Source organism: Neltuma alba, unplaced genomic scaffold (assembly GCF_004799145.2).
Source record: "Neltuma alba isolate B1F8T4 unplaced genomic scaffold, ASM479914v2 tig00011117_pilon, whole genome shotgun sequence".
Taxonomy (NCBI): Eukaryota; Viridiplantae; Streptophyta; class Magnoliopsida; order Fabales; family Fabaceae; genus Neltuma; species Neltuma alba.
In genome coordinates this window covers 60,393-85,207 of record NW_021635854.1, presented here as the reverse complement: position 1 = coordinate 85,207, position 24,815 = coordinate 60,393, and the positions used below count along the sequence as shown (strand labels likewise).

The 24,815-nt window shown below is 36.1% G+C and overlaps 4 protein-coding genes across 4 annotated transcripts; 2 read left to right on the top strand and 2 right to left on the bottom strand.

Annotated features, from left to right (window-relative positions):
* Positions 1-1,658: 1,658 nt before the first annotated feature.
* Positions 1,659-6,880, bottom strand: LOC114761316 (mitochondrial-processing peptidase subunit alpha). The gene is made up of 13 exons (XM_028950658.1): positions 6,544-6,880; positions 5,704-5,952; positions 5,303-5,599; positions 4,357-4,524; positions 4,100-4,267; positions 3,936-4,016; positions 3,717-3,783; positions 3,406-3,503; positions 2,705-2,777; positions 2,554-2,624; positions 2,346-2,395; positions 2,145-2,257; positions 1,659-2,046 (listed from the first exon to the last, which is right to left on the bottom strand). The coding sequence occupies exons 1-13, from the start codon at positions 6,580-6,582 to the stop codon at positions 1,994-1,996; spliced, it is 1,527 nt and encodes a 508-aa protein (XP_028806491.1). The 5' UTR covers positions 6,583-6,880; the 3' UTR covers positions 1,659-1,993.
* Positions 6,881-9,104: 2,224 nt separating this feature from the next.
* On the top strand, positions 9,105-11,875 carry LOC114761329 (ATP-dependent 6-phosphofructokinase 3-like). The gene is made up of 13 exons (XM_028950675.1): positions 9,105-9,206; positions 9,490-9,536; positions 9,623-9,662; positions 9,762-9,824; positions 9,919-10,056; positions 10,152-10,310; positions 10,401-10,454; positions 10,542-10,610; positions 10,702-10,831; positions 10,935-11,203; positions 11,295-11,343; positions 11,441-11,595; positions 11,681-11,875. The coding sequence occupies exons 1-13, from the start codon at positions 9,105-9,107 to the stop codon at positions 11,873-11,875; spliced, it is 1,470 nt and encodes a 489-aa protein (XP_028806508.1).
* A 1,574-nt stretch (positions 11,876-13,449) lies between these two features.
* On the top strand, positions 13,450-15,849 carry LOC114761323 (AP-4 complex subunit sigma). The gene is made up of 4 exons (XM_028950668.1): positions 13,450-13,685; positions 14,830-14,916; positions 15,176-15,244; positions 15,403-15,849. Exons 1-4 carry the CDS (start codon positions 13,545-13,547, stop codon positions 15,535-15,537), a joined length of 432 nt encoding a protein of 143 aa, XP_028806501.1. The 5' UTR covers positions 13,450-13,544; the 3' UTR covers positions 15,538-15,849.
* Positions 15,850-19,902: 4,053 nt separating this feature from the next.
* On the bottom strand, positions 19,903-23,448 carry LOC114761315 (glutathione hydrolase 3-like). The gene is made up of 7 exons (XM_028950657.1): positions 23,043-23,448; positions 22,223-22,548; positions 21,437-21,955; positions 21,045-21,280; positions 20,708-20,972; positions 20,441-20,578; positions 19,903-20,351 (listed from the first exon to the last, which is right to left on the bottom strand). Exons 1-7 carry the CDS (start codon positions 23,146-23,148, stop codon positions 20,076-20,078), a joined length of 1,866 nt encoding a protein of 621 aa, XP_028806490.1. The 5' UTR covers positions 23,149-23,448; the 3' UTR covers positions 19,903-20,075.
* Between the last annotated feature and the right edge of the window lie 1,367 nt (positions 23,449-24,815).

Genomic DNA, 24,815 nt, shown 5'->3' with positions numbered 1-24,815 from the left:
TTGAAGGGAGTATATATATAGGGAGATTAAGCACTCAATTAGTCATCTTTAATTCAGGATATGGGATCATCTAATGTTGATTGATTATTCCCCACACACATATACAATTGATTGGTTAAGAGATCAAATAAGCGCGCGTTAACAATGAATAGCCAAAAATGAATAAAAATAAAGCAAATAGAAAAGGAGAGAGAGTGTCAAACAAGGGAAGAATTAATGGTGGATGAGAAGTATTTATATGATAAATAAAGGAATGAGGAAGGGATAAAAGGTAAGTACAGAGCAGAAGTCATGGCATGACTCTCCATTCATGGTTTGTATATTAATTTATTATAAATATTGATGTTCCACATGTTTACTCGTCAAGATATTGTTTTGACCATTGAAGCCAATCTACCTTCTTCAGTGAGCAGGAACATGAAACCCGACAAGTCGTGGAAAACTAAAATGAGACGAAGATCGAAGAAGAAGAAAAAGCAAATTCGATCCGCTCGTAGAATATAAACTGGGACATGACATGTTTGGCCGGAAACTGCTGACAGTAGCAATATATTTCTTACAAGTAGCATATTTTTAGCACGCCCTGCTACGTACATCCTTACTTGCACAAGGTGGTCGTCAATTAATCATATCTTGTGGATATATGTATAGAATATACTCCTCCGGTTCTTAATATAGGACTCAATTTTTGAGTTAGTTTTGGTCTTAAATATAAGACTCATTTTTTCATATTTATCAATTTTCTCTAAATTACCTCTATGGATACTTTCTGAACCATAAACAAATAAAAGAGGGAGAGAGAGTATTAAGAAAGATGATTATAGTGTTTTAGAAAAAATATGTTATATTTCTTATAATTAACTAACTTACCTAACTTTCTCAATTTAATCAAATTAGTTAAATATGTTTTATATTAAGGATCAGAAGAATGTGTGTATATATAAGGTCCAGATTTAGAGGCAAAATTTTTTTTGGGGGTGGGGGGGGGGAGACAAAGGCCATTTGGCATTATATTATATTGGGACGCATGCCTCCCATTCACATTGTATAGAATCTTCTGACAAAAACCAGGAGCATGACAAGAGAATAATACGAATAATGGTTATTTGCTGCTTACGACTGAAATGATATAAAAACATAGAATTATATTCGGCTACGTTTAGGCAACACATCTTTCAAATCCATATATTTATATATATGTACTCAATCCATTTGTTAATGAATTATTAACTTCTTTGCACAGATGAAATGAAAGTCATCCCGAAAATAAAAAAATACTCTTCACATTCAAATTTCAAAAACAATAAATTATACCATTGACAAAAAGAAAAAGTAAAAAAAGTTGAGAAAAAGAAATAACAAGTCATTGAGAGTCTGTTCACTAATTCTGAATATGATTTACCGATCAAATTTCACACAACACACAAGAGTGCTTGATCAATAAATTATATCATCAGGAATTTTCATGCCATTTTCCTCGAACCCAGCAAGTAAAGATTCTGGACGACTTAGCTTAAAAAACACACAAAAATTCCACCCTATTTTTTTTTATCAGATCATATTTGAACAATTATTGTTTGGATCAATAATGTATATTTTATTTTAACATTTTTTACCTTTGGAAAAAAATATTTTATGGCCCTTTTTAATCTTGTAGATCAACAAAGTGTATTTTTTTACTTTTTTTTTTAAATTAGAAACGGGGCAAAAGCCCAACAAAATAAGAACTAAACGAGTCTGGGAGTCGTAACCCACTAAACCTCATGTAGCGTTGTACTTCTTGGGTCTAGCGTCCACAAATAAGACTCAGATGACCTAATACTAATGCATGCTTTCCTAGGGAATCTTGTGATTTGTGAAGCTCCGATTTGCCAACCAATCTTGTAGGGACAGTCTGCATTTGAGCCCTCCGCCCTTACTCATTTGCTCCTTCTAGGACTTCGGCCTAATTTAACCAATTTCTCCACTTTTGAAGGATTATTAAAAAGGATTCTCATTTTGAACGGAACTTACTGCGCACCGAATCATAGCTCGGAATATAGACGACTGCAACATCAAGCAGATGAAATATTATAACATTGTTGGTATTTATTGCTATCAAAAAGATAAAACTCGACCCCAGAAAATTCTTCCTAGGATATTACCATCCCCGTGTGATGCCATTGTGAGAGGGGAAGAAACGAGCTTCTGAGAAATTGAGGCAATATCTTGCAAAGTCACTTCATCCACTGCCTTCAAGAAATTCTCCACAGGTTTCCTGACCAGCGGGTAACGCACATCCTTCAAAAACTCACCCATCGACCAAGGTTACTGTCAAGTTCAAAAATTTCATACATTGGCCATACCTCTCACCATACGTCAAAATCTGTCTTCCTATATCTTCTGCGACAATCATCTGAAAAAATAAAAAAATCCAATGTTTAATGTTAAAAAGATACAAGTTGCAAACATAAAGGAGAGAGAGGAAAAGAAAAGAAAGGGAAGGCTATGCTCCGCGGAAATAAAATTCATCTGATAATTTTGAAGATTTTCATTCGAGATGGATTCACTTACTCTTGATTCCAAGTTCATCAGGATGGCAGATTTGGTGGCCTGTTTCGCACGATCCAACTGTACCTGGTCAACTGAGGACCGGGACCAATAGTATAAGCGGAAGGCTAAACAGAGGCAAAACACTAGTCAAGTGAATAGCATGCTAGCATACCTTTTCCTGGAGTAGCAACAGCAAGTAGTTCATTAACTGCTATATCAATGGCTTCTGATGCAAAATCTGACTCCTATCAGAAACATAAATACACTGTCATTTGAATAAAAACTAACCAGGAATAAATAATTCAGTCTGTGCAGACAATTCTAATGCAGAAAAAGGAACAGATCCACAGGGTAACATCCAGCAGAGGAGCAGAGTAATGACCATTTGTATATTAATCAGGAAATAAACAGGTTTATACTTCTCAGTTCTCATAAGGTTATGCAGATTGCAAAGATCCTTGTCAAAATTACAGCCACCATCCTCATACAATAACACCATAATAGACAATCCTGTATATAAAATCTCAAGTTCATTATCGTCATTGTACCTCAAACGCTTGTCTGGTCCCTCAGTGATTCAACTTTTAGATTTTAAATTACCACAAAGAGTGTGCTTGGGCATGTGTATTTGTATATAATATAGCTACATATATTTATCATCAATTCTCCATAACTTAAGTGTGCCATGATAGCAAGAAGCACTTTGACGTATCTCACAACTGCAGACCCTTCTGGGATTACCATTCTGGTTGGTTCGTAAGGTTCATTAAAAGCACTGATAATTACTTAATTACGTGCAAATATACCTTGATATTAGCTCCATTGTATCTGAAAACTATAATCTCATAATACAAAGACATCAGGTGTGCTTACTGTTGTGACTTGGACACCAAATATGCCTGTGTTATTGTAAATGTTGTTGAATGAAGAAATAGAATGAACTTGCGGGTACTTATTCAGAACACGGAGATCTGCATGTGGACATCATAGAGGCAAGAATGTAGCAAATTTACAAAGACACACAGAAAAATAAAGGCATAGAAAACTTATGCCAGTCATGACAGGTGAAATAAAGTTATCATCATATATTATTCTCTTAAGGGTAATTCAGTACCGGCCCTTCTATTCTATCTTACAAGCTTCAATATCATAGCCATAAGAGACCGAATATTGAGATAACTTACAAAGCCTTGAATACATCCCTTTACCCGGTCCACCAGCTGAGAATGAACCGCCACCTCCCAGTAGCATCTATAGTAAAATAGTGCAATTAGTTCCAAGTAAAAAGGCTAACATACTTTAAGGAGCTGGCTAAACAATGCATTCTTAGCCACATCCCTGGCAACAGTTTACATAAGAGAGTTCTCACACAAGGAAAGAAATCAAGAAGAAATCATCAAGACCTGAAGAACAGTCAAAATCATTGCCTCCTTCAACTTATGCCAACCACCAGGAAGTTGAAAGGCAAGAGCAAAATGGGTCACCTGGACATTCAAGGGATACTAGACTTAAAATTCAGCAGAAGGGACAGACAGAATCAGAACCTAATATCTATTCACAAGCATACCCCTGATTCACTTTGACATCGATAATCACCACCAGTATACACTGACTTTGGCTCCTCCCGATGTGGTACACTAGGAAGATCAGACAATAGAGGTTCTGCAACCGATAGCAGCTCCTCATGCTCAACACCCTTAGCTGCAAGTACCATCCGAGGTGCAGTGTAGTTCTCCTGATTATTCATAAATATCAAAATTTATAAGTAGAAAAAAGGAAAACATCGAGGTATTTGTGAGTATATGGATGAAATTCATGACTTACAGCGACAAAATCTCCCAGAATTGTACCATTTAGTCTACTTATAGCCAATTCTTGGGCTAAAAGTGGATTTGCCAAAGCACCAACAAAGCCAGCAGAATGAATAGCCTCTAGAAGAAGATCTTGAGGGTTTTTGGAAGCTTCATTAATCTCAGCTTTCACCTTCAGAAGCTATATATAGTGCAATGAAAGTTATCGTGGTGAGTTCAGAAACCCATGCAACTATTAAGCAGGCATGAATAAATCACTGTTAAACAGCACTGCCCCATAATCAGTATAATGCAATCTCTAACATCACTCTTGCAAACTCACTTTGACAGGAAAGAAAGGATGAAGTTTTATGAAAAAATATAAAATATTAAAAGGGCGAATGCTATAACTGCAATGAGATGACAGACTTTTTGGGGACAATGCCTGAGGACTAGCATAAAGCTGCCTAGAGAACTACATTATCAGATTCAACCTTGATTAAGTATTTTTGAAATCTTGCCACATAGATATATTCAATCCAGTGTTTACAAACGCTTTTGAAGCACATGCTTGTAAACAGCCCAATCAGGATCATCTCGATTGGAAGTCAAGGCTGGCACCTCTGGCTCCAGTAGTAAGAGGCCTTGTGCAATTGCAGCACTCACCTCTTTCAAGTTGAAGCAAGATCACCCATTTACCCTTAAACAGCCAATCAGTCAATGGTATGTGAATTGAAGGGACTTTGAACCAAAAAGTCCCATCTGAAGCAATAAAAAACATAGAACTCATTATTTATCTAGTTTATTTCATCAAAATGGCTACCTCACTTCAGAGATATATGACTACCACAAGCATTTGGGAGCTCAGTGCCTTAAACTGCCTAGTTCTTCTGACAACATTGATTCAAGCTACGTGGGGAACTACCAGTATATGAATTTAAAACTTGTCTCCAAGAAGAATATAGTAATGTAAAAATTACCTCCTCATTGACCTCCCAGTCAAGAAACACAGGGTTCCTCACGGAATCAATAAGTAACTCCACCATTTCAGGAACATATGTCTTCAAAGCATCAAAAGTGTAACCCATCTGCTCTCTAGAAGCTGACGCCTGCATATTGCCCCCAATTGCCTCTACCTCACGAACTATCCGGAAGTGGCTACGGTTTCTAGTGCTCTTGAAGGCCATACGCTCTAGCAAATGTGTAGCTCCAAATGACAATGGTGTCTCATAGATTGAGCCGCAATCTATGTATAAGCCTATTGAGGCCGCTGGAGTCTAACAGCCATAATAAACAGAAAAACAAATTAAATTTTAAATTGCATAAGAGAAAAACATCAATGCACAGACAGACTAGATTAGATAAAGCCAACAATCCATACCGCTGATGTTTCGGAGGCCACCTTGACACCATTTGGAAGTGTAGTAACCTTGGTTTTACCTGGCTCAAAATGATCTGGCAGAGGAGGTGGAAGTGTGATGCTTGGAAGTGGAAAATCCAGAGGAGGTAAGGGCACGGATCGCTCTCCAGTGAGCCAACCAAATATATCACCTGAGCCAGAAGACGGTTGTTTTGTGGTAACGGAACTTGAGCTTGCAAATCTGGCTGATGCCCCAGTCCATGAACGGGCCTAGTTTCATGGTTTGATGATAGAGCATAAAAACATCAATAAACTATCATAACAATTGTCTTTTTTAAAACATAAACGGTGAAATCAAAAGTGCGTTATTGTCCACGCCCAGCAAAGCGGGTGTTACCACCTCAAAGGAAAAGAGAAAGAAGCATTATTCCCTTTCTAATTGTTACAACCAAAATACCGGAGAAACAAAAATCCTAGGCAAATGTCTCATCTCCTGTCAACCTTAATGTACAAGTTTCGGAAATCACTATGTGCATATATAAACAACCAGAGGTTAGAAATTAAAATTTCAGAGCTTCAAGTGAATATAGACCTATAGCAGAAATGAAAACTGCAGAGCAGAGAAACCAATTGTCAGAAGATTGAAATGAAAATGCAGGGGCAAAAATGAAGAAACATCAAATGGAAAGTTTGCCGGAAGCGAATGGGGCAAAGCAAATAACATGCATCAAGCAAGCCAGGTAGAAAAACCAAACCATTGTCATCACCATATTTTATAACTAATCGAAATATCGAACAGCACCTTACACCGGAAAAGAGGTTGGCGGCAAGGAATATCAAATGAAGGAGAAGAAGACTGACCGTTAAGGCCCTGAGGCGGGAGGCTGCAAGCCTGTACATGGAGATGGAGTTTCACACAGACCCCTTAGGCTAACGCTGGACAGACTTGAGACTGGAGAGGGAGGCTTGCAGAACTGTCCGCCCTAAAAGGGTCGGCGCGGAGGACCACTGGGTCCCACACGTTGGCGTTTCAATCCAGTGGGTTGACCATAGGAACAGTCCAATCATATTCTTCTCATTCAGTGCATATGGTTGCCGGCCAAACTCGGATTCAACGCTCGGAATCAGTAATCCCACCGCATGGAACTGAAAAGGCCTCAATGTATGGATGATTTTGCAGCAGCGGAGTGGGAGTAACTTCTATTATTTGGACTGGGTTACAGGCGACTTTGACCCTGCATGATGATTGGAGCTAAATGCGGTGCTTTCTAAAATGTGTTAAATTCCAAGACGTTTTGTGGATGGATTGTATAGTCTGTTTACGTGTGAAAGTTAACCGTAGTTACTTGTTCCGCGAAAAAAATAATTGTAGTTACTTGTTGCTTCTTTATTGACGTTCCCTTTGGAGAACATCTCTTCACTGAAATGACACACTTCATTCCGTTGCTTCTTTATGCGCAACTTTTTCACCTTTTTTCTTTATTCTTTTTATTTTTAAATGGGCAGTTAACAATTCGGTGCTTTCATTGTCTTCATGGCTGAATGTTTGGCTTAACACATTGGATCTGGACGGGACTTGCAAAGATATCGAACTCAAATCACCAACCTGTGAGACCAGTACACAAGTTTGAAGATTGTTGGTCTAATTAAATTCACTCTACTGAGGCCTGTTGCAAGTTACAACCTTTCCCCATGCCATCTTGTAGTTGGTCTAAATTCATCATGGATTTTTTTTTTAAAAAAAAAGACAATTCGTCCTGGAGTTTGCACTGTCATACCTAGGCAACCAAATACTGAGGGGGGGGGGTGTTAAGATTCATATCAACATTTTTTGCCAGTAAAATTTTCCCAATTTCGGAAGCTCGAATGAGGTGTTTTGTTGTTTTTTTTTTTTTTTTGGGAGGGGGCCCCCTCATTTCTCCCTGGTCTGTGTTAAGAGATAACTAGAGTTAGTTTAGTTCAGTTAAAGTTTAATTAATTGTTGACTTCGTTTGATATTCACTAAGTGTGCTTACTGCTTAGGCTGTCATACTAAAACAATGAGAGAAAAAAATGGAATTGTGGTATGATTCAAGACTTTTGAGATGAGCCCAAGGTAAAAAAAAAAAAAAAGGGACAGAGAAAATATTAGAGTATACGATTAAACTCCCACATCCAGTGATTTTAATTTGTTATGTAAGCTTGAGGCGAGTCTATATATCCAAATTAAATAGCTTCATCTGTAATTTGGTTACATACGTTGATGATGTCATGTAAACTTATTATTGGTAAATTAATAGAGTTTGTTCAAAAGCTTAAAATCTGGCCCAACTCAGAATTTGCACTAAAAGATCTTGGAGAGTTGCACTAGTTTTAGGCATCCGGGTTCGTATATAAACTCCCTTGTGGTCTCTTGGACTTTCTCCGAAGAAAATATATTAAGGATCTTATGCTTCACTGTGTTCACATGCTTTCTGATAAGGGGTGTTCCTGCACCAATGGTTCCCACACTCAAGCTTAGAAATCAAAGCCAAAACTATATATTTGAAGCTGATGCAAAAATGCACAGATCTGTGGTTGGGGCACCACAATATGGTCACCATCACCAGGCCAGAAATATCATTTACTGTTAACAAAGACTGATAACTTATGTAAAAGCCCACGTTGGACACAATAGAAGGGAGTAAAACGCATACTTGGATACTTGAGTGGCACAATTTTAGAAGGTCTTGTGCTTTTTAAGCATTCATCTCTTTAACAAGCAGTTTACTGTGATGCTGATTAGGGTAGTGACATAGAAGATAGACGATCTATTCTTGGTGCCTGCATAGACAGATATATATATATATATATATATATCCACTTTTATGTCTATAACTGCTATTATACACACCCTCACGTCATTTTAGGCAGTGTAGTAGAGGTTCCCTGGTAGGTATCTTGGAAGGCATTCTCTCTGCTCAGAAGGAAGAAGAATACTTACCGATTGAAGAGCACTAATTCTGCGATATCCAAAAACACCTTTTTTCCACGCTGAACAACAATGTTTACATCTTCAAAACCAGACGAAACCATTTTCATTCTCTGCTACTCGTTTCACTCATTTTCTCTCAATTACACCCACGAAACTCTTTTTTTTTTTTTTGGGAAATATATATATTGTTGTCTCTGTCCAAAGCAAGACGAATTGGGAATCTGTTTTCTAGATTAATGGCACTCTCTGTTTCCTAAGTTCGATTCTCTCCGTCAACTCCTTTTACTATAAATACGACCATCCTCTGACCATTCATTATGTCCTTGAATGGCGTCTATTTATGCCACCTTTTCTTCTCTCATTCACACACTGCTCTTTCATGTCTCTCTTTCTTAATAACGCCTTCTTCCTCTCTTCCTTCTCAGCCATCACCACCGCCGCACTGTCGGGCCCCAAAGTTGAATGGTCCATGGCTTCCTGTGTTGATTGCAAACCCAAAATAGTCACCGGCTCGTTGGGTTATGTCCTCGAAGACGTTCCACATTTATCCGATTATATTCCTAACCTTCCTGTACGTTGCCATTCTTCTCGTCTCTTTTGTCTTTCCGTTACGGCCAGTTACAGGTTGCCTCTTTCCTACGCATAATATACAATTCAGTCTGCGTTATTTGATCATGCTCCCATATTTTCTCGAATATTTTCTCGTTTATGATCATTGCTTCTTTGGCTGACGTAAGTGTGAGCACAAGATGGGAAAGAAGGAATTTCAAAGTTTTTAACAAAACCATTGACTCTATTTAAGATGTCAAGACAAATTATATCTAACACATTTTTCCATTTTTGGGTCCATGCAGACATTTTCTAATCCTTTGCAGAACAATCCCGCATATTCAGTAGTCAAGTACGTTATGCTAATTTATTTCTTTTTATCATTTTCCTATCGTTTCTTTATGACGTGCAAATTCAACGTTATTTGCAATTTGCCAGGCAGTATTTCGTGCACGTAGATGACACTGTTCCTCATAAGGTAGGCAATTTATTCAATATAATTTCCTTTCAACACAATAACCTTATAAATAGACCTGTTACGTACATTTGGTGGGTTTTTAGATTTTTCATGTGACAGGTTGTTGTTCACAAAGATAGTCCAAGAGGTGTACATTTTCGGCGTGCAGGACCTCGCCAAAGGGTACGCATGGAGATCTTTCTCTGCAATATTTGATAATAAATTATTAGACAGCTTTCTCATCATTATATGTCATATAAAATTGGAACATGTTCAGGTGTATTTCCAACCAGACGAAGTTCAGGCAGCCATTGTCACATGCGGGGGTCTATGCCCTGGACTCAACACTGTCATTAGAGAATTAGTATGTGCCCTGTACCATATGTACGGTGTTAAGAGAGTTCTGGGAATCGATGTAAGTCTATGTTGTGGTGTTATTTACTCAAATCTGCGACATGGGAAAGGTCCTAACTCTAAAACGCAATCAACTTTTATGCATGCTTCGTGAAGGGAGGTTACCGGGGCTTCTACGCTCGCAATACAGTTAATTTGAATCCTAAGAATGTGAACGATATACATAAACGTGGAGGAACTGTTCTTGGGACGTCACGAGGTGGACATGACACAACTAAGATAGTCGACAATATTCAAGATCGGGGGATCAATCAGGTTTGTCTGTCTTTCTTCCTATTTACCAGAAGATCAGGTAAGAACATCATATTACCAAGAGTAATTAACGTTTCTCTGAATTAATCTCAGGTTTATATAATAGGAGGAGATGGAACTCAGAAGGGAGCGTCTTTCATTTTTGAGGTATCTACGATTTAACAACGAGTTTATCGGACTTTGGTGATGTTTAAGGATATGAAAAAGACCATCTCTTATGGGCTATCCCTGCAGGAAATTAGAAGGCGTGGCCTAAAAGTTGCAGTTGCTGGAATTCCCAAAACCATTGATAATGACATCATGGTACGTGCGCCTTTTTTCTGGGAATTATGAACCTATTTACTAATACATAGTTAAATGATCTTATGTATGCCTTGTTTATGTTGGTTGGTAGGTTATAGATAAATCCTTCGGGTTTGACACAGCAGTTGAGGAGGCTCAACGTGCTATAAATGCAGCACATGTTGAAGCTGAAAGCATTGAGAATGGCATTGGCGTTGTGAAGCTGATGGGTCGTTATAGTGGTGGGTTTAACACACTTGTTTCTGTAATTACCTTCAAACTAAAACCTATGTGGATACGAAACAAGAAAATTTCCTAACTTTCCGCTTCGTACTTTTATTGCAGGGTTTATTGCAATGTATGCTACCCTGGCAAGTCGAGATGTGGACTGTTGCCTGATTCCGGAGTCAAACTTTTACCTTGAAGGTGAAGGTGGGCTTCTTGAGTATATAGAGAAAAGGCTCAAAGAAAATGGGCACATGGTTATAGTCATTGCCGAAGGGGCAGCGCAAGACCTTGTTTCAGAGAGCATGCAAACCATGGCCAAGCAGAAGGATGCTTCTGGAAATAAGCTTCTTCAAGATGTTGGCCTTTGGATATCCCACAAGATCAAGGTCTGCATTCTTGTCTCTTTTGTTTGTGTGCGGTATCTATATGAGCATCTTTGTTATATATATCATACAAAAATAATAATTTTACTTGCAGGACCATTTTGCCAAACATAAAACCATGACCATTAATCTCAAATATATAGGTTTGAACAATCAAACTTGTTAACATCAAACGTATACATTGGAAGATGAAATTAGTAGAATGTCAAATGGTGCTTCTTCTTTCTTAATTCTTGACAGATCCAACCTATATGATTCGGGCTGTTCCAAGTAATGCATCTGACAACGTCTACTGCACACTCCTTGCTCAAAGTGCTGTCCACGGAGCAATGGCAGGTTATACTGGCTTTACCAGTGGACTTGTCAATGGAAGATACACTTACATACCTTTTTACGTGAGTTCATTGGACGCATACCTGATATTCGTTGGATTTATTCCTTAAACCTCTTCATCGTTTGTTGTTTTTGCGGATGATGCAGAGAATTACAGAGAGACAGAACTGTGTGGTGATAACTGATAGAATGTGGGCACGGGTTCTGTCATCAACGAATCAGCCCAGCTTTTTGGGTCCTAAAGACGTCATTACAGACCAAAGGGAAGAAACAGAAATGTTAGATGAGATTGATGATCTTTCTTTAAATGACATTATGGTCAATACGGAAGGTGCAATCTAACGATTGACATAACGCTCTCAACATGTTCATGTGTTGAGGGTCCTTTTGTTTTGTTTTTGTTTTTTTTTTTGGTCCACCAAGAGTTCTTAAGAATATTTATATCAGCTAATAAAGGGAAGGGCTTCTTCTTCATTTTCAAATGCATTTTTGTTTCCGTGTGATATGTATATGCTTTGCTTTTAGTGAATGTACAGTCTCGATATCTCATCCATGAGCAAAGTTTATTATCCAGTTTATAGTTTATGGCTGCAGTAGTTTTATTTCTAAGGTTACAATATCAAACTCTATTTGAGTTCTAAATAATCCAATGCTAATGAATTTAGGCCTCAATGCAAGATTACTTATAAATTATTTACATCCCAACAAAATTTATTTAACTAGAGAATCAATTTATGTCTTTTTTTAACGTATCCCCCCATAATATTTTGCTTTATCTTATCTCTTTCAGGCCATCAGAGTTTTGTCTTCATTTTGGTTTTAGTTTCTTAAATTTCAAATTATAAATTTTGATCCCTCCAAAGATAAAATGGTATAAGTTTTTATTAAATTATAAAAAATAATGTTTTAAATGAAAAGAAATTTAAGAAATCAAAATCTATGTTTTGAAACTTAAGGGATCAAAATCAAAATGAAAATAAATTTAAAGGACCAAAGTTTGTATTAACTTTTTTTTTAATAATTATTTTGTTGGTTTTATGAGATAAAGGCTGTTATGTAACTGACCTTATTTGTATTATCTCTTTTTGTCCTGCCTTAAAAAAAAAAAAAGGGTCAACATGACAGTATCCGCGTACAGTCTAAAAGATTATGTTATTCACTTATGTCTTTTGACATTTAAGTAATATTAAAATATATGAACAAATGTTGGATGAATAAAAATAAAATAGTCCTGAAGCCATTAAGTTGTGTGAATAAATTTTAAAAAATAAAAAGCCCAAATCTTAAGAAATCACATTAATTTACAAATGATGAAATTTTTTTATTAATTTTATTTTATATTGATATTGACATAATATTTGATACAGGCACAACTATTGTTATAAAGATATATAGTACTCCTCCAGTCTTTAATATAGGATCCAATTGTTAAATTGATTTTGATTTTGAATATAAAACCCATTTATATTTATCAATTTTCTCTAAATTACCTATATGGATACTCCCTCAACCATAATCAAGTAGAAGAGGGAGATGGGGTATTAAAAAAATGATTATGGTGTTTTAAAAAAATGTATCACATTTCTTATAATTAGCTAACTTACCTAACTTTCTTAATCTAATTAAATTAGTTAAATGGGTCTTATATTAAGAATCACAGGAGTATTTGTTAATAATTTTTTATACCAACAAACTGATAGTTGAGATAACAAGCAGCCTCACTTTACATTAAAAAAAAACAAGTTTAAATTTTGAAAAATATACTTATTAGAAGAGGTAAAAATCATTTGTGCTCCGAGTCTAAAAACACTTGGTTAAATAAAAAGTAATGATATTTTATTAAATTTCTATTTATCTTAAAAAATAGTTTTAAAGGGTAATTTGCTATTTATCACCAGAAAGAATAATAAAAGAAAAGAGGAAGAGGAAGAGTTCAATCGATCATCGATCGAGGACTGGAGGTGTATACGGATCGGAATCTGTGTGACCGTGCAAGGCAAGTTGGTGAAGGATGGGGATCAGATTCGTATTGATGGTGAACAAGCAGGGGCAGACCCGTCTTGCCCAATATTACGAGTACCTCACTATCGAAGAAAGGCGAGCCCTTGAAGGCGAAATCGTTCGCAAATGCCTTGCCCGTACTGAGCAGCAGGTTTTCTTCCTTTTCTCTTCTCCATCTTGTTGTTCAATTTTTAGTAATTACGCTGTCATTTCAAGTTCTGATCAACAACTGAAGAAGGCTTTGTAAACCATAACTTGGATTCTAAGTCTGAACATCTGTATACGAAAAATGTTTAGTTTGATTTTGAAGGATTCAGCAGGAAAATATGGTTATCAGGGATAGCTGAGACTTGTTGGGTTTATTATTCTCTTTCTGTTCTTGCCTATCTTTGCGATTTATATAACACTCTAAAGGAATTTATTATTTGCATCTGTCCCTCCTAGCAAAGAATTTCGTGCATTATTTTGTTCTGTATATTTCTTAACTTCGGTATTAGAATCAAATGATGAGAAAGGGTTGAAACATATCCTCTGAATTTTGACATAAATTTATTTTGAACTGAAAAGGAAGCTATAATTTTCCACTGCTTTGGCAGAGGGTGTGTTGTGAACCGTAGAGATTCACCAAAATCAATACGATAACCCCCTCCCCAAAAACAAAACAAAAAAGTATCGATGACAATATGTATGATTGGCGTTAGTTCATGGGGTTATGTTGGTAGTATGATACCGAAAATCTCTGTTTGGGTACATTGTCAGACGAAAATGAGCAACTTTCTGTTGCTTAGAACGCTTCCCCTTTTATTCCTCACGAACCACCTTAGCAAACAGAAGGCTGCTCTTGAAGTCTTATCCAGGATGTAAAGTCTCAAACAAAGCATTAAGAAGTAGTTTCTCTAGGAATTGGCGGCTGTACTTGAGGATGGCTAGAATTTTCGTCCAGTGATACGCTGAACATTCAACCTTCTTGCAGGCTGCAACAATTAAAACTCAAGGATGCCAAGAAATGTATTTTGTTTTCTTTACAAAGAAGCAGTGGTTTTATCTTATTTTTCTGTTGACCTGTAGCTAATCTGTGGGTATTTCATACTTGATATTCCTATTAACATATTTATAGGTTTGTTATTCTTCAAATGAAATTTGTTGCGGGTGCTTTCTCTGTTCTTTATTATCTTTATATTTTGATAGGATCTGTGCAGCCTATCCTGAAATATATGGGAATATGGGTTTCTCTGTTTGTTGTTGTTGACAGCAATTGATTTACCTATTAGCTGATACATTTTCATTGTGGACAGTGTTCATTTGTTGAGCATCGCAACTACAAAATTGTATACAGGCGCTATGCTTCCTTGTTTTTCCTGGTCGGAGTTGATGATGAGGAGGTAATCATTTTTTGTATGCTATTCTGAATGTGTTCATTTAAGTACCACACGTAATCTCTTTATATTCTTAAACATTTTATGTGAAATGGTCTAGTATTGAACTTTGCGACGTGGCTTCAAACTTGATCTGCCTCTTAGGCGTAAAGGAAAATATTGATTGTCTTGTAGAAGGCGGAGGACTTTTTTATTGTTTGAGTCTTGTTAGCGTAAAAAATCTACCCTTGACCGTTTATCCCATCTTCTGCGGAAAATTTTGCAGAATGAGCTTGCTATTTTGGAATTCATACATCTCTTAGTTGAAACCATGGACCGTCACTTTGGCAATGTGGTAAGTCTTCCATTTATTGGAATCTATGGGATTTTGTGTTTATTCTTTTTCCTAGTTTCTCCTCCCTCCCCACATTCTTTAAAAAACTTGCATTTTCTGCGAGCAGCTCCCAGTAAGGTGTCTTAATTTTAGATATCTCGTTCACTTTAACTCTGCAGTGTGAGCTAGATATCATGTTCCATTTAGAAAAGGCGCATTTTATGTTGGAGGAGATGGTCATGAATGGTTGTATTGTGGAGACAAGCAAATCAAACATTCTGACTCCAATTCAGCTGATGGACAAAGCGTCATGAAGCAAATGAAATTAAAAGAAGTATGCAAAATGCTGACTCGGTGATTTGTGTATTATTAGCTGCTCCCTTTACTATAGTTTCTTTATGAATTCGGCCTTTCACAATCAGTCTCCAATTTTCTTCATAAATGACGAAGTGAAATTCTGAGTCCATTTCATATTTCTCGCCCTTGTTCTGGTTGTATTTACTGTTGGGCACGTGCCTTCTACATAAAATTTATATGTTGGTGCGCCTGATAACGGCTTAAGGTCAGGCAAATGAAGCATTCCCTGTTCCATAATAGAATGTTGAATGATGATCCTTGCTTTCAAATATTGGTTGAAGATCTCAAATATTTTTGGCTGGTGAAAATACCAAGAATAATAGAATCTTCATTGATGATCCTTGATCAGAGTTTTAAGATGGCTAATGTGATCCTTGATCTATCGGTAATTTCATTGGAAAAATTAACAATGACAAAAAAAAAAAAAGGGTTGGAATTTTGTAAATGTAAACAAATAATGTTAACAAAAATTTGTTGTCATTTGTAAATTCAGATTTATTAATACCAAATAAAGTTGTGTTACCAAATCTAATTGGAGATTTATAATTTTCAGTTTTTTTTTGTCATTCTTTTAAAAATTAAAGATTCGATTTTTATCATAAGGGCAGAGACTAACGACATTAACAATTGGCTGCGGAAACATCACCAGCAAGAAGATCGGCTGATTTATTTCGTTGGGCATGGTCGTGTACCTGACAAAGGCTTAGGAGCGTCCTACGCTGCGCCTGCTACATCTACCGAAAATGAGTATAGTTTTCCTTGAGTTGCTATTTAAAATTATTTAAACCGCAAGAAGTTTTTTTTTTATTATCTCTGGAAAGAAAACATGCTCTTGAACAGGGGAAAAAAAAAAGCTTCAATTAAAAAAGACACGTTATCTGCTTGTCATGTATTAACCAGGATGTATTTGTCAAACTCAGGCTTACTTAAGGGTGTTGCAAGGAATTGATAAGATTGTGCTGGTTTTGGATACATATGAGAAAATGCTTAAAGAGTGTTGGGCATACTTGAACTCCTTGAAAAATTGAGGAAACTTCTACATTTTTCAGTTTTGGTAATTCATTTGTAGAGCACAGACGGAAAGCAGAACTGTTAGATGAGATTGATTTTGTTGGTTGCCAAGTTCAGATGAGATTGATGATCCTTGTTTGAATGACATTATGATTAACACAGAAGGCTCCATATAACATAATACGATCTCTTGATATTCATGCGTTTGTGACTGGCCACTAGAATTCGTGAGTTATCCTTTTGAGTTATGACACTCGTTCATAATGTGCCTGTCAAGTACTGATAATTCTTATTACAGTATTGGAACACTTGTTGTTAAGAGTCTTCTTTTCATCAGCTAATAGTGGGAAGCGCTTCTGCTTCATTGTTGCTTGCAGGCATGAATTCAAACGCGATAGGAATACCACAACGTAAGTCGCACTTCATGCCACTGCACCAGAAAGGTGTTGGCTTTCAAAAACATGTACACCTCCGGTCCTAATTATAAGACCCAATTGACTTATTTGAGGAGATTAAGGAAGTAAGTTAAGTTGGTTAGTTATAATAAATAAGTGTTGTCATTCCTAAAATATCTTTACTAATTAAGTATATTGGCTAAAACTATCATTATTAGAAGGATTATCTTGGAAAAAAATGCATAAATATAAGAGACAAAATGGATTGGGTCTTATAATTAGGACCAAATAAAAAGTCAAATTGGGTCTTATAATAAGGACCGGAGGAGTATATGTTTTCCTTTTGGTCAACGTACAATTGTCGTCGATGAGCAAAGCTGGTTGTCCAGTTCATAGACCAATGGCTGCATTTTGACTTCTACGTTTACAATGTCAAACTCCAACTGGCTTCTAACGGCTCTAATATTAATGCATAAATAATTTTAATTTGTCAGTATCCTTTCATGCGAATGCCTAAGAAAACAACTTAAATCATACCTCCAGTCATTAATAAAAGAATTAATTTGACATTCAATTTAATCTTAAATACAAGACTCCCTATCTATTGTCTTAATTTTATTTATTTTTTTTTAAAGTAATTCTTATAATAATTGCATGTCAAGAGTTTCATCAAATAATAGTTCTAACTAATGCGTATAATTAGTAAAGGCATCTTAAGAAAAACACATATTTATTAAAATTAACTAATTTAATAAATTTTTTTAGCCTACTCAAATTAGTTATCTAGGTTTCATATTAAAAATTAGAGCTAGTATATTATAAAGGATTGTGCTCATTTTTTTTAACTTTTAAATTGTATTAAAATTTATGAAAAAGTATTGAATGAATAAAAATGGAAAAAACAAGGAAGCCAATAAAATTTGTGAATAAATTTTACAAAATAAAAAGTCCAAAATCTAAAATATCACACTAATGTATAAACAATGAAATTTTTTATTAATTTTATTTTATATTGATATTGACACAATAGTTAATACAGCACAAACAACGTCAAACCAAAAACAGTTAGCGAATCGCTTATTTTGAAAACAAAAATATGATTTTTCCTTGATACAAAACAATTAGTGAATAAAGTTTGAGTTAAAAGATATTTTTATCCTTAACTATTCGTGAAAGAAGGCATATATTCTAAATTTTCGTGTGAAGTAATTTCACCTTTAAATATGGTAAAAAAAAATCACCTATTTAAAACTGTGAAAATATACTAAAATTAATTAATCAATTATGTGGAAATATAGCTCAATCTCTAGATTAGAAGTTCTCCTTCTGGCGACGACAATGGCTTTAGCGGAGTCGCCAGGTGACTCCACGGTAGCACTTTCTGATATAAAATTTTAGAAGGTTTTATGGCACATACAGAAATTCGGAAAAATGGCTGCTGGTTCATGGCAATCTTCTGAGGTCTTTCCTATATGTGAGGCTTCTTGGAAACTCCTTTTTAAGAAAGTGTTGTCGGGATGGGAGATCAGGTTTGTTTTTATATGTTGTTCCTCCTTCAAACTGACCCTGGGGGTGGGGCATATATGCCACGGGAATGGCCGCTGTGGTCAATCGCCTTCAAAGGGACCGATCTGCACGAGAAGATGTCACTAGGACATTCACCGGCAGTCAACTGAAGTAGGCCATGTTCGTGAATTTTAATGTAATTAATAAGGGATTTGTTTTAGAGGATGTGAAAATATGTTATAATTAATCAATTAATATTATTTTTTATTAATTATTCAGTCATTTAGAATTATATTAGGATATTACTTAGGATTATATTTGAATATTATATTATCATATCTTAAAAAAAATAAATCTATGATATTAGGTTTAGACTGGATTATATAATATTTTTAGGATTAATTTATTAGCCTATGACTTGCCTATATAAAAACTTATTTGTACTTGTCTTATCCAAAGATTAATAATATTTTGAGACTCTTGTTTTCCTCAACTTTTAATCCTCCAAATTCTAACAAAAACATAGGAAATTTTTTAGCTGCGAGTAAACAAAACATTTGCGTTTGTACCTACCACAATCCCAAATTTATTAGAAGGCTTCACTTTGTTTATATTTTTAAAAAAAATGGAAGAGGAAGAGCTTAATCAAATAAATTTAACTTTCATGCTTGACATGGTAAGCGGTTTCGTCCTATAAAAAGTAGAACACAAGTTTAAATTCTGAGAAACACAAAGATTTTAACCTTAACGCTCTTAACCCGACAGAGGTTAATCTTCATCTGAAGTGAAACTATGAAAGAACAAATTTATAGGTTATAGTTTATCTAATGCTAAAGTATTTAATAATTCACCTAATACTCTGAAGTATTTTTTCCGATGTATCCAACACTTTAAAATATTTTGTTGTTCATCCAGTATCGTGAAATAATTTTCTAGATTTGTTGAGCACCCTCATTTAGAGTTTATAAATAGAGTATTTAATGTGCTAAACACACTATAAAAATACTTCAGGATACTAGATGAACCATTAATATTTTAAATGCCCAATGCATTTGAAAAATACTTTAGTATTAGATAAACCTTAACCCTAAATTTAGACGATGAGTGTTAAAATACAAACTACTAAGTAAAGACTTCGAGAAAAATCATAAAAAGGATCTTAAGAGGAGCCAGAAAAGGATCTCGATGGGGAGGCTAAAGACAATCTTTATGAGTGTTCAAAAGAGGATCATATTTTAAATTTATGGCTTCATAGTTGTGACGAAATTCTAAAATCCTTTTTTGCTTCAAAAATTCAAATTTCATTCTAATAATATAAGATGTCACATAATTTTTCTATATTTATTTTTAATCAAACAACTAATTGATTAATAACTTTAAAAAATTTATCTATAAATGTATTCTTATATCTCTTATAATTTGTGTTTATTTCCAAAATAGAATGTATAGTTGTGTTTAAATGGACTTTTAAATGACTAATGTTGTCTGCTAACTCATTAGCGCAATTTATTCTAAATTTTCAAGCACTGTACATATATGTCCCCCCACGTTTCTGTGATGGTATGAATCTGAATTGATGGCAACTAGATGGCTGCTGGACACCCACCCTTTCTCGGGTCACTGACAGCAGTTAAAGTGCCGTGCATTGTATAAGGATTGGTGTCTTTACTGATCTTCCTGTTCATGTTGACAGGGTTTTTGAGATCTTGCACAATAAGCTGAGTGATGGCTAATGGTGATTGGGCCTCTTTCAGTTGATGACCCCTGTCTTCCAGGAAATGCCTTATTTCATCTAACACCTCGATACGGTCACCATAAGGAGCAGTCAAGTTCTCGTACTTAACTACATCGGGGATAAGCTGCATAACAAGAAAACTAAATTCAGTGGTAGTTCGTAGCAACATGCATAGATAGTGTTATTCTGGGAAGTAAAAAAACTAGTTCAAACCGTGTGATAAATCCTTGGGCTCTGAACTGAATCCAGAGGATCCATTCCCAGGACAAAATGGTTTAGAAAAACTTGAATCACTGATGAAAAGATGTACAATCCACCGCTGCCTCCAATAACTCCAGCCAATTGATCATCCTGCAAGAGGATCATAACAATTAGCAAACTTGAATAAGAGCCCTTACCCTCCAAAACCGTTGAAGTATTCTGCACATGGAAATTACTATCAAATTTTAGTCATCAGAGTGTGCAAACCACAAGAAATACCTTCGTGATGATGATGGGAGTCATGGAAGACAATGGTTTCTTGTTTGGTCGAATAAAATTTGTTGGGGCTGGAGGAAGTTTTTCAGGTGATACATAAGTAGGTACTGAGAAGTCATCCATTTCATTGTTGAGCACAATACCAGTAGAAGGAGAAAGCACACCGGCTCCAAAAACCCAGTTTACAGTTGTTGTCAATGATACAGCATTTCTATCAGCATCCACAATGCAGAAATGGCTTGTTCCATGATCTCTAACTTGATCCCACCTGCCCACCATATTATGTCATACTTTAGAACTTTTCAAGCATAATAATAAGGGAAAGTTAATTGGACAGCACCTGTTCATATAGTACTCTGGAGGGAATGTAGTGTTGTCGAGTATCTTTTGTTGTATTTTCTTAGCGAAAGAAGGGGAAAGCATGTCTGATACAGTACTAGTTATGTTTACAAAATCAGGGTCGCCCAGGTTCATTCGAACAGCAAATGTGTGTTTCAGAGCTTCTATCAGCCGATGAGCACCCATCTCCCCTTTTGCAGCATCTGAACTTCCATAACTGTCTAAGATATGCAGAACCTATTCAAAGCAAAGAAACCATGAAGAGCAGTTCGTGAACTAAAACAACCTATAGCTTGTTTACTTGTGAGGATGGTTAAAATTATCGAGGGCAGATATGCCCCCCTTCCCGCAAGACAACATGGAAAATAAAACAGGAGATAGGAATATACCCACCAGAGAAAGAGCAAGTGTTCCGCTTGAAGGAGGAGGCATTCCATATATGGCATAGCCCATCGCATTCACAGTGACTGCATCAGTTATTTCCACCTTGTAATTATGTAAATCTTCCATTGTTAGAATTCCACCAGCTTCTCTCACATCCTTCACTAACTTTTCACCAATGGTTCCATTATAAAAAGCTTGTGGACCTTGTTCTGCCACTACCTCTAAGCTGTGTGCAAGTTCCACATTATAGCATGTCTCCCCTGTTTTTAACAAATTGCCATTTGGAGCGTATACATTTCTCAACCCAGGATCGTTCATTATCCTCTGTGCATAGTGAGCTATGCAATTTCCAAGATAAGGCGACACCTCAAAGCCATTTTTAGCAAGATTTATAGCCGGTTGGAATAAAGCTTTCCATCTTAAGCGACCATGCTGCAACCAAGCTTCATGAAGGCCAGCTAACTCACCAGGAACTCCCACTGACAAGGCACCTTGGCTTTTAGCTTGAGGATTGTTCTGATACATATCCTGTTTGGGTGACATTCACATGGTTATAAAAAAAGTAAGTTACATTCTTGTAGAATTTTTGTGAAGCAGGAATTATCAAGTTTAATTGGGAACAAACAAAAATGTAATTGTTGCAAACTTATTGTGTGTTTGTGTGATTTTCTCCTTCATTAAGCATGATCCATATCATCAAACCATGCGTTCCTTCCGTAGTTCCTATTGATCGGCCCCATTGATGTGTAAGGTTTAACAGCAGCAATAGTTTCACAGAAAGAGTTGAATTCAGACCTGTGAAGCAGCTAAAGGAGCAGTTTCTCTCATGTCAAAAGCCTGTGTCCGGGAAGTTGCAGAAGATCGGACGACCATGAATGCCCCACCTCCTATGCCACTAGATGAAGCATAAACAACGCCGAGGCATAATGAAGTTGCCACTGCAGCGTCAACAGCATGCCCACCACGCCTAAGAATTGAAGCTCCGATTTCAGAACAACGGCCATCGTCGGCTGCAACAACTCCCAGCTCGGACTCGATGGTATCCTGTTGATTGGTTTTAATTCCCACATCATGTTTTAGTCCCCACAAGTTTCTGTTGCCTCTGATTACAAGTCCCAAAACTGGAACACAACAGTTTCAAGCATTAGATCAAGTCAGTAAATACGTTAATCAAATTGCTCCTGTGAAATGAGGTTGTGAGATATCTTTTTCTGACTCTCGTATCGTTTCTAACAGATTTGGTCTTCACTAATCAGAAGCAATCAAGATTTTCCGGTCATAAATTGAGAAGAGGTCAAAATGTAAGAAATCACGAGACTCAAGCATTTTCCCCCAATTATGTCTCAGTAAAGTCATGCTCGTGAATTCAGAATCATGTTACCCAAAAGCTTGCATCAGAAATTTGTAAAATCAGTCATTATCGCCGGAGATAAGTTTTTTTTCACCTTCCCCGGCCCTAAAAGTGCGAGAAGAAGTAAGGCTTCAGAGTTACGTGCACTAAGATTACCACCCAGAAGGTTTGCATAGAAGTGAATTGTTCGTTAACATCTCTTCAATGACTATTTCAGATTAAAAAACAAAACAAAAATCAGCAGAATAGGAAAGAAGAACGAACTTGAGAGAGCCATTAAGGCGAGAACGAATAAGATAATTCTCATCGACTTCTTCTTGTTGCCTAAGCCACCACCTCCGAGCAGCGGAGATTCCATAGTTTGCTTCATGATGGGCTTCTGTTTCACTGGGGTCAGTGCTCCGATACAGAGAAGGAATAGGGAAAAAATGAGGATCGTTGGTGGTTGGAAGGCCTGTGCAGGAGCTGAGCTAAGCCTCACTCAAAATATTGGGGTGCATCATTCAGAAACGAGATACGATAGTCAACGACTCGTGTGGATCTATCAACGAATACCATTAACAGTTCTTGGAACTAACATTCAGATTCTTTAACTGACGCTAGGACCTGAGGCTTCTAATTGGACGATGCATAGTACACTTCTATTTGCTTCCATCGATCCCTCAGGAATCTCTTTTGTGCCTTTGCCCCTTAAAAAAAATGCTATTTAGAATGCGGAGTATTTCCAAATCATTATCAATTGATATAAAATATGAAATAAATCTTTATAATAAATTGCTTAAGCGATCAATATACACACAGATAGGTGTGTGTGTGTGTGTGTATAAATTAAATTATTAATAAATTATGAAGAGTTGAATTCATTTTAGCTTCACATGTCACACAGGATAATACGCTGCGTGGGAAGTTTTGTATTTTATGAAGGAAAGGGCTAAAAGGTCCCAGAAAACTTCAAAGCACATCTGCGGGGGGGGGGGGTCCTGGGCTCAAGCTGTGGTTAGCTGGACACGTGAACTATCCTCACCAGGTCTACCCGTTTTTTTTTTTTTGACCTTCAGGGCTACCTTGGTCAATATTTCCTGCATTTCATTTTTTTTAAGTGAAACTATTCATTGGTCAAATATTTTTTGGATACTTAGTTCATGAGTCAAATATAGTTATTTGTCTTAAATAACTTCCCCGCAAAATAATAATATAATACTATCTCCGATCTTTAATATAAGACTCTGTTTGATTTTTATTTTGATCCTAAATATAAGAACCCCAATCCACTTTATCTCTCGTATTTACTCAATTTTTTGCAAGATAATCCTTCTAATAATTATAGTTCTAGTTAATACACTTGATTAGTAAGAATATTTTAAGAAAGACAACACCTATTTAGGACAAATAACTAACTCAACTTACATCCTTAGACTCTTCAAATTAGTCAACTGGCTCTTATAATTAGGACAGGAGGTAGTAATATACAGTACTACATATTTTTACATGTGGCGTGTTTATTAAAATACCACCTCCGGTCCTAATTATAAGAGCCAGTTGACTAATTTGAGGAGATTAAAAGAGTAAGTTAAATTAGTTATTTGTTCTAAATAGGTGTTGTTTTTCCTAAAATATTTTTACTAATTAAGTGTATCGACTAGAACTATCATTATTAGAAGGGTTATTTTGAAAAAAAAAATGTATAAATATGAGAGACAAAGTGGATTAAGATCTTATATTTAGAATCAAAATAAAAATCAAACAGAATCTTATATTAAGAACCGGAAGTAGTATTTGGATACCCACGCTCAAGGTGGTGGTGGCGCAGCAGTCATGCTCATGTGGTTCTGTACAGAAACATTCTGTATTTGGTTCACATATTGGGCACAATTCAGGAATGTTTTCAGCCGACAATGATTTACTAAAAGAAGTCCCAATGAAATCGCAGAAATTTGCCTGATCGGTGTTTTCCGTCAATTTTTAAAAGGAAAAGTATAGATCGTGTTCGCCGTAGAAGAGTATTAATCTTTTTGGTGAAGCAGCCTATGATTTTAT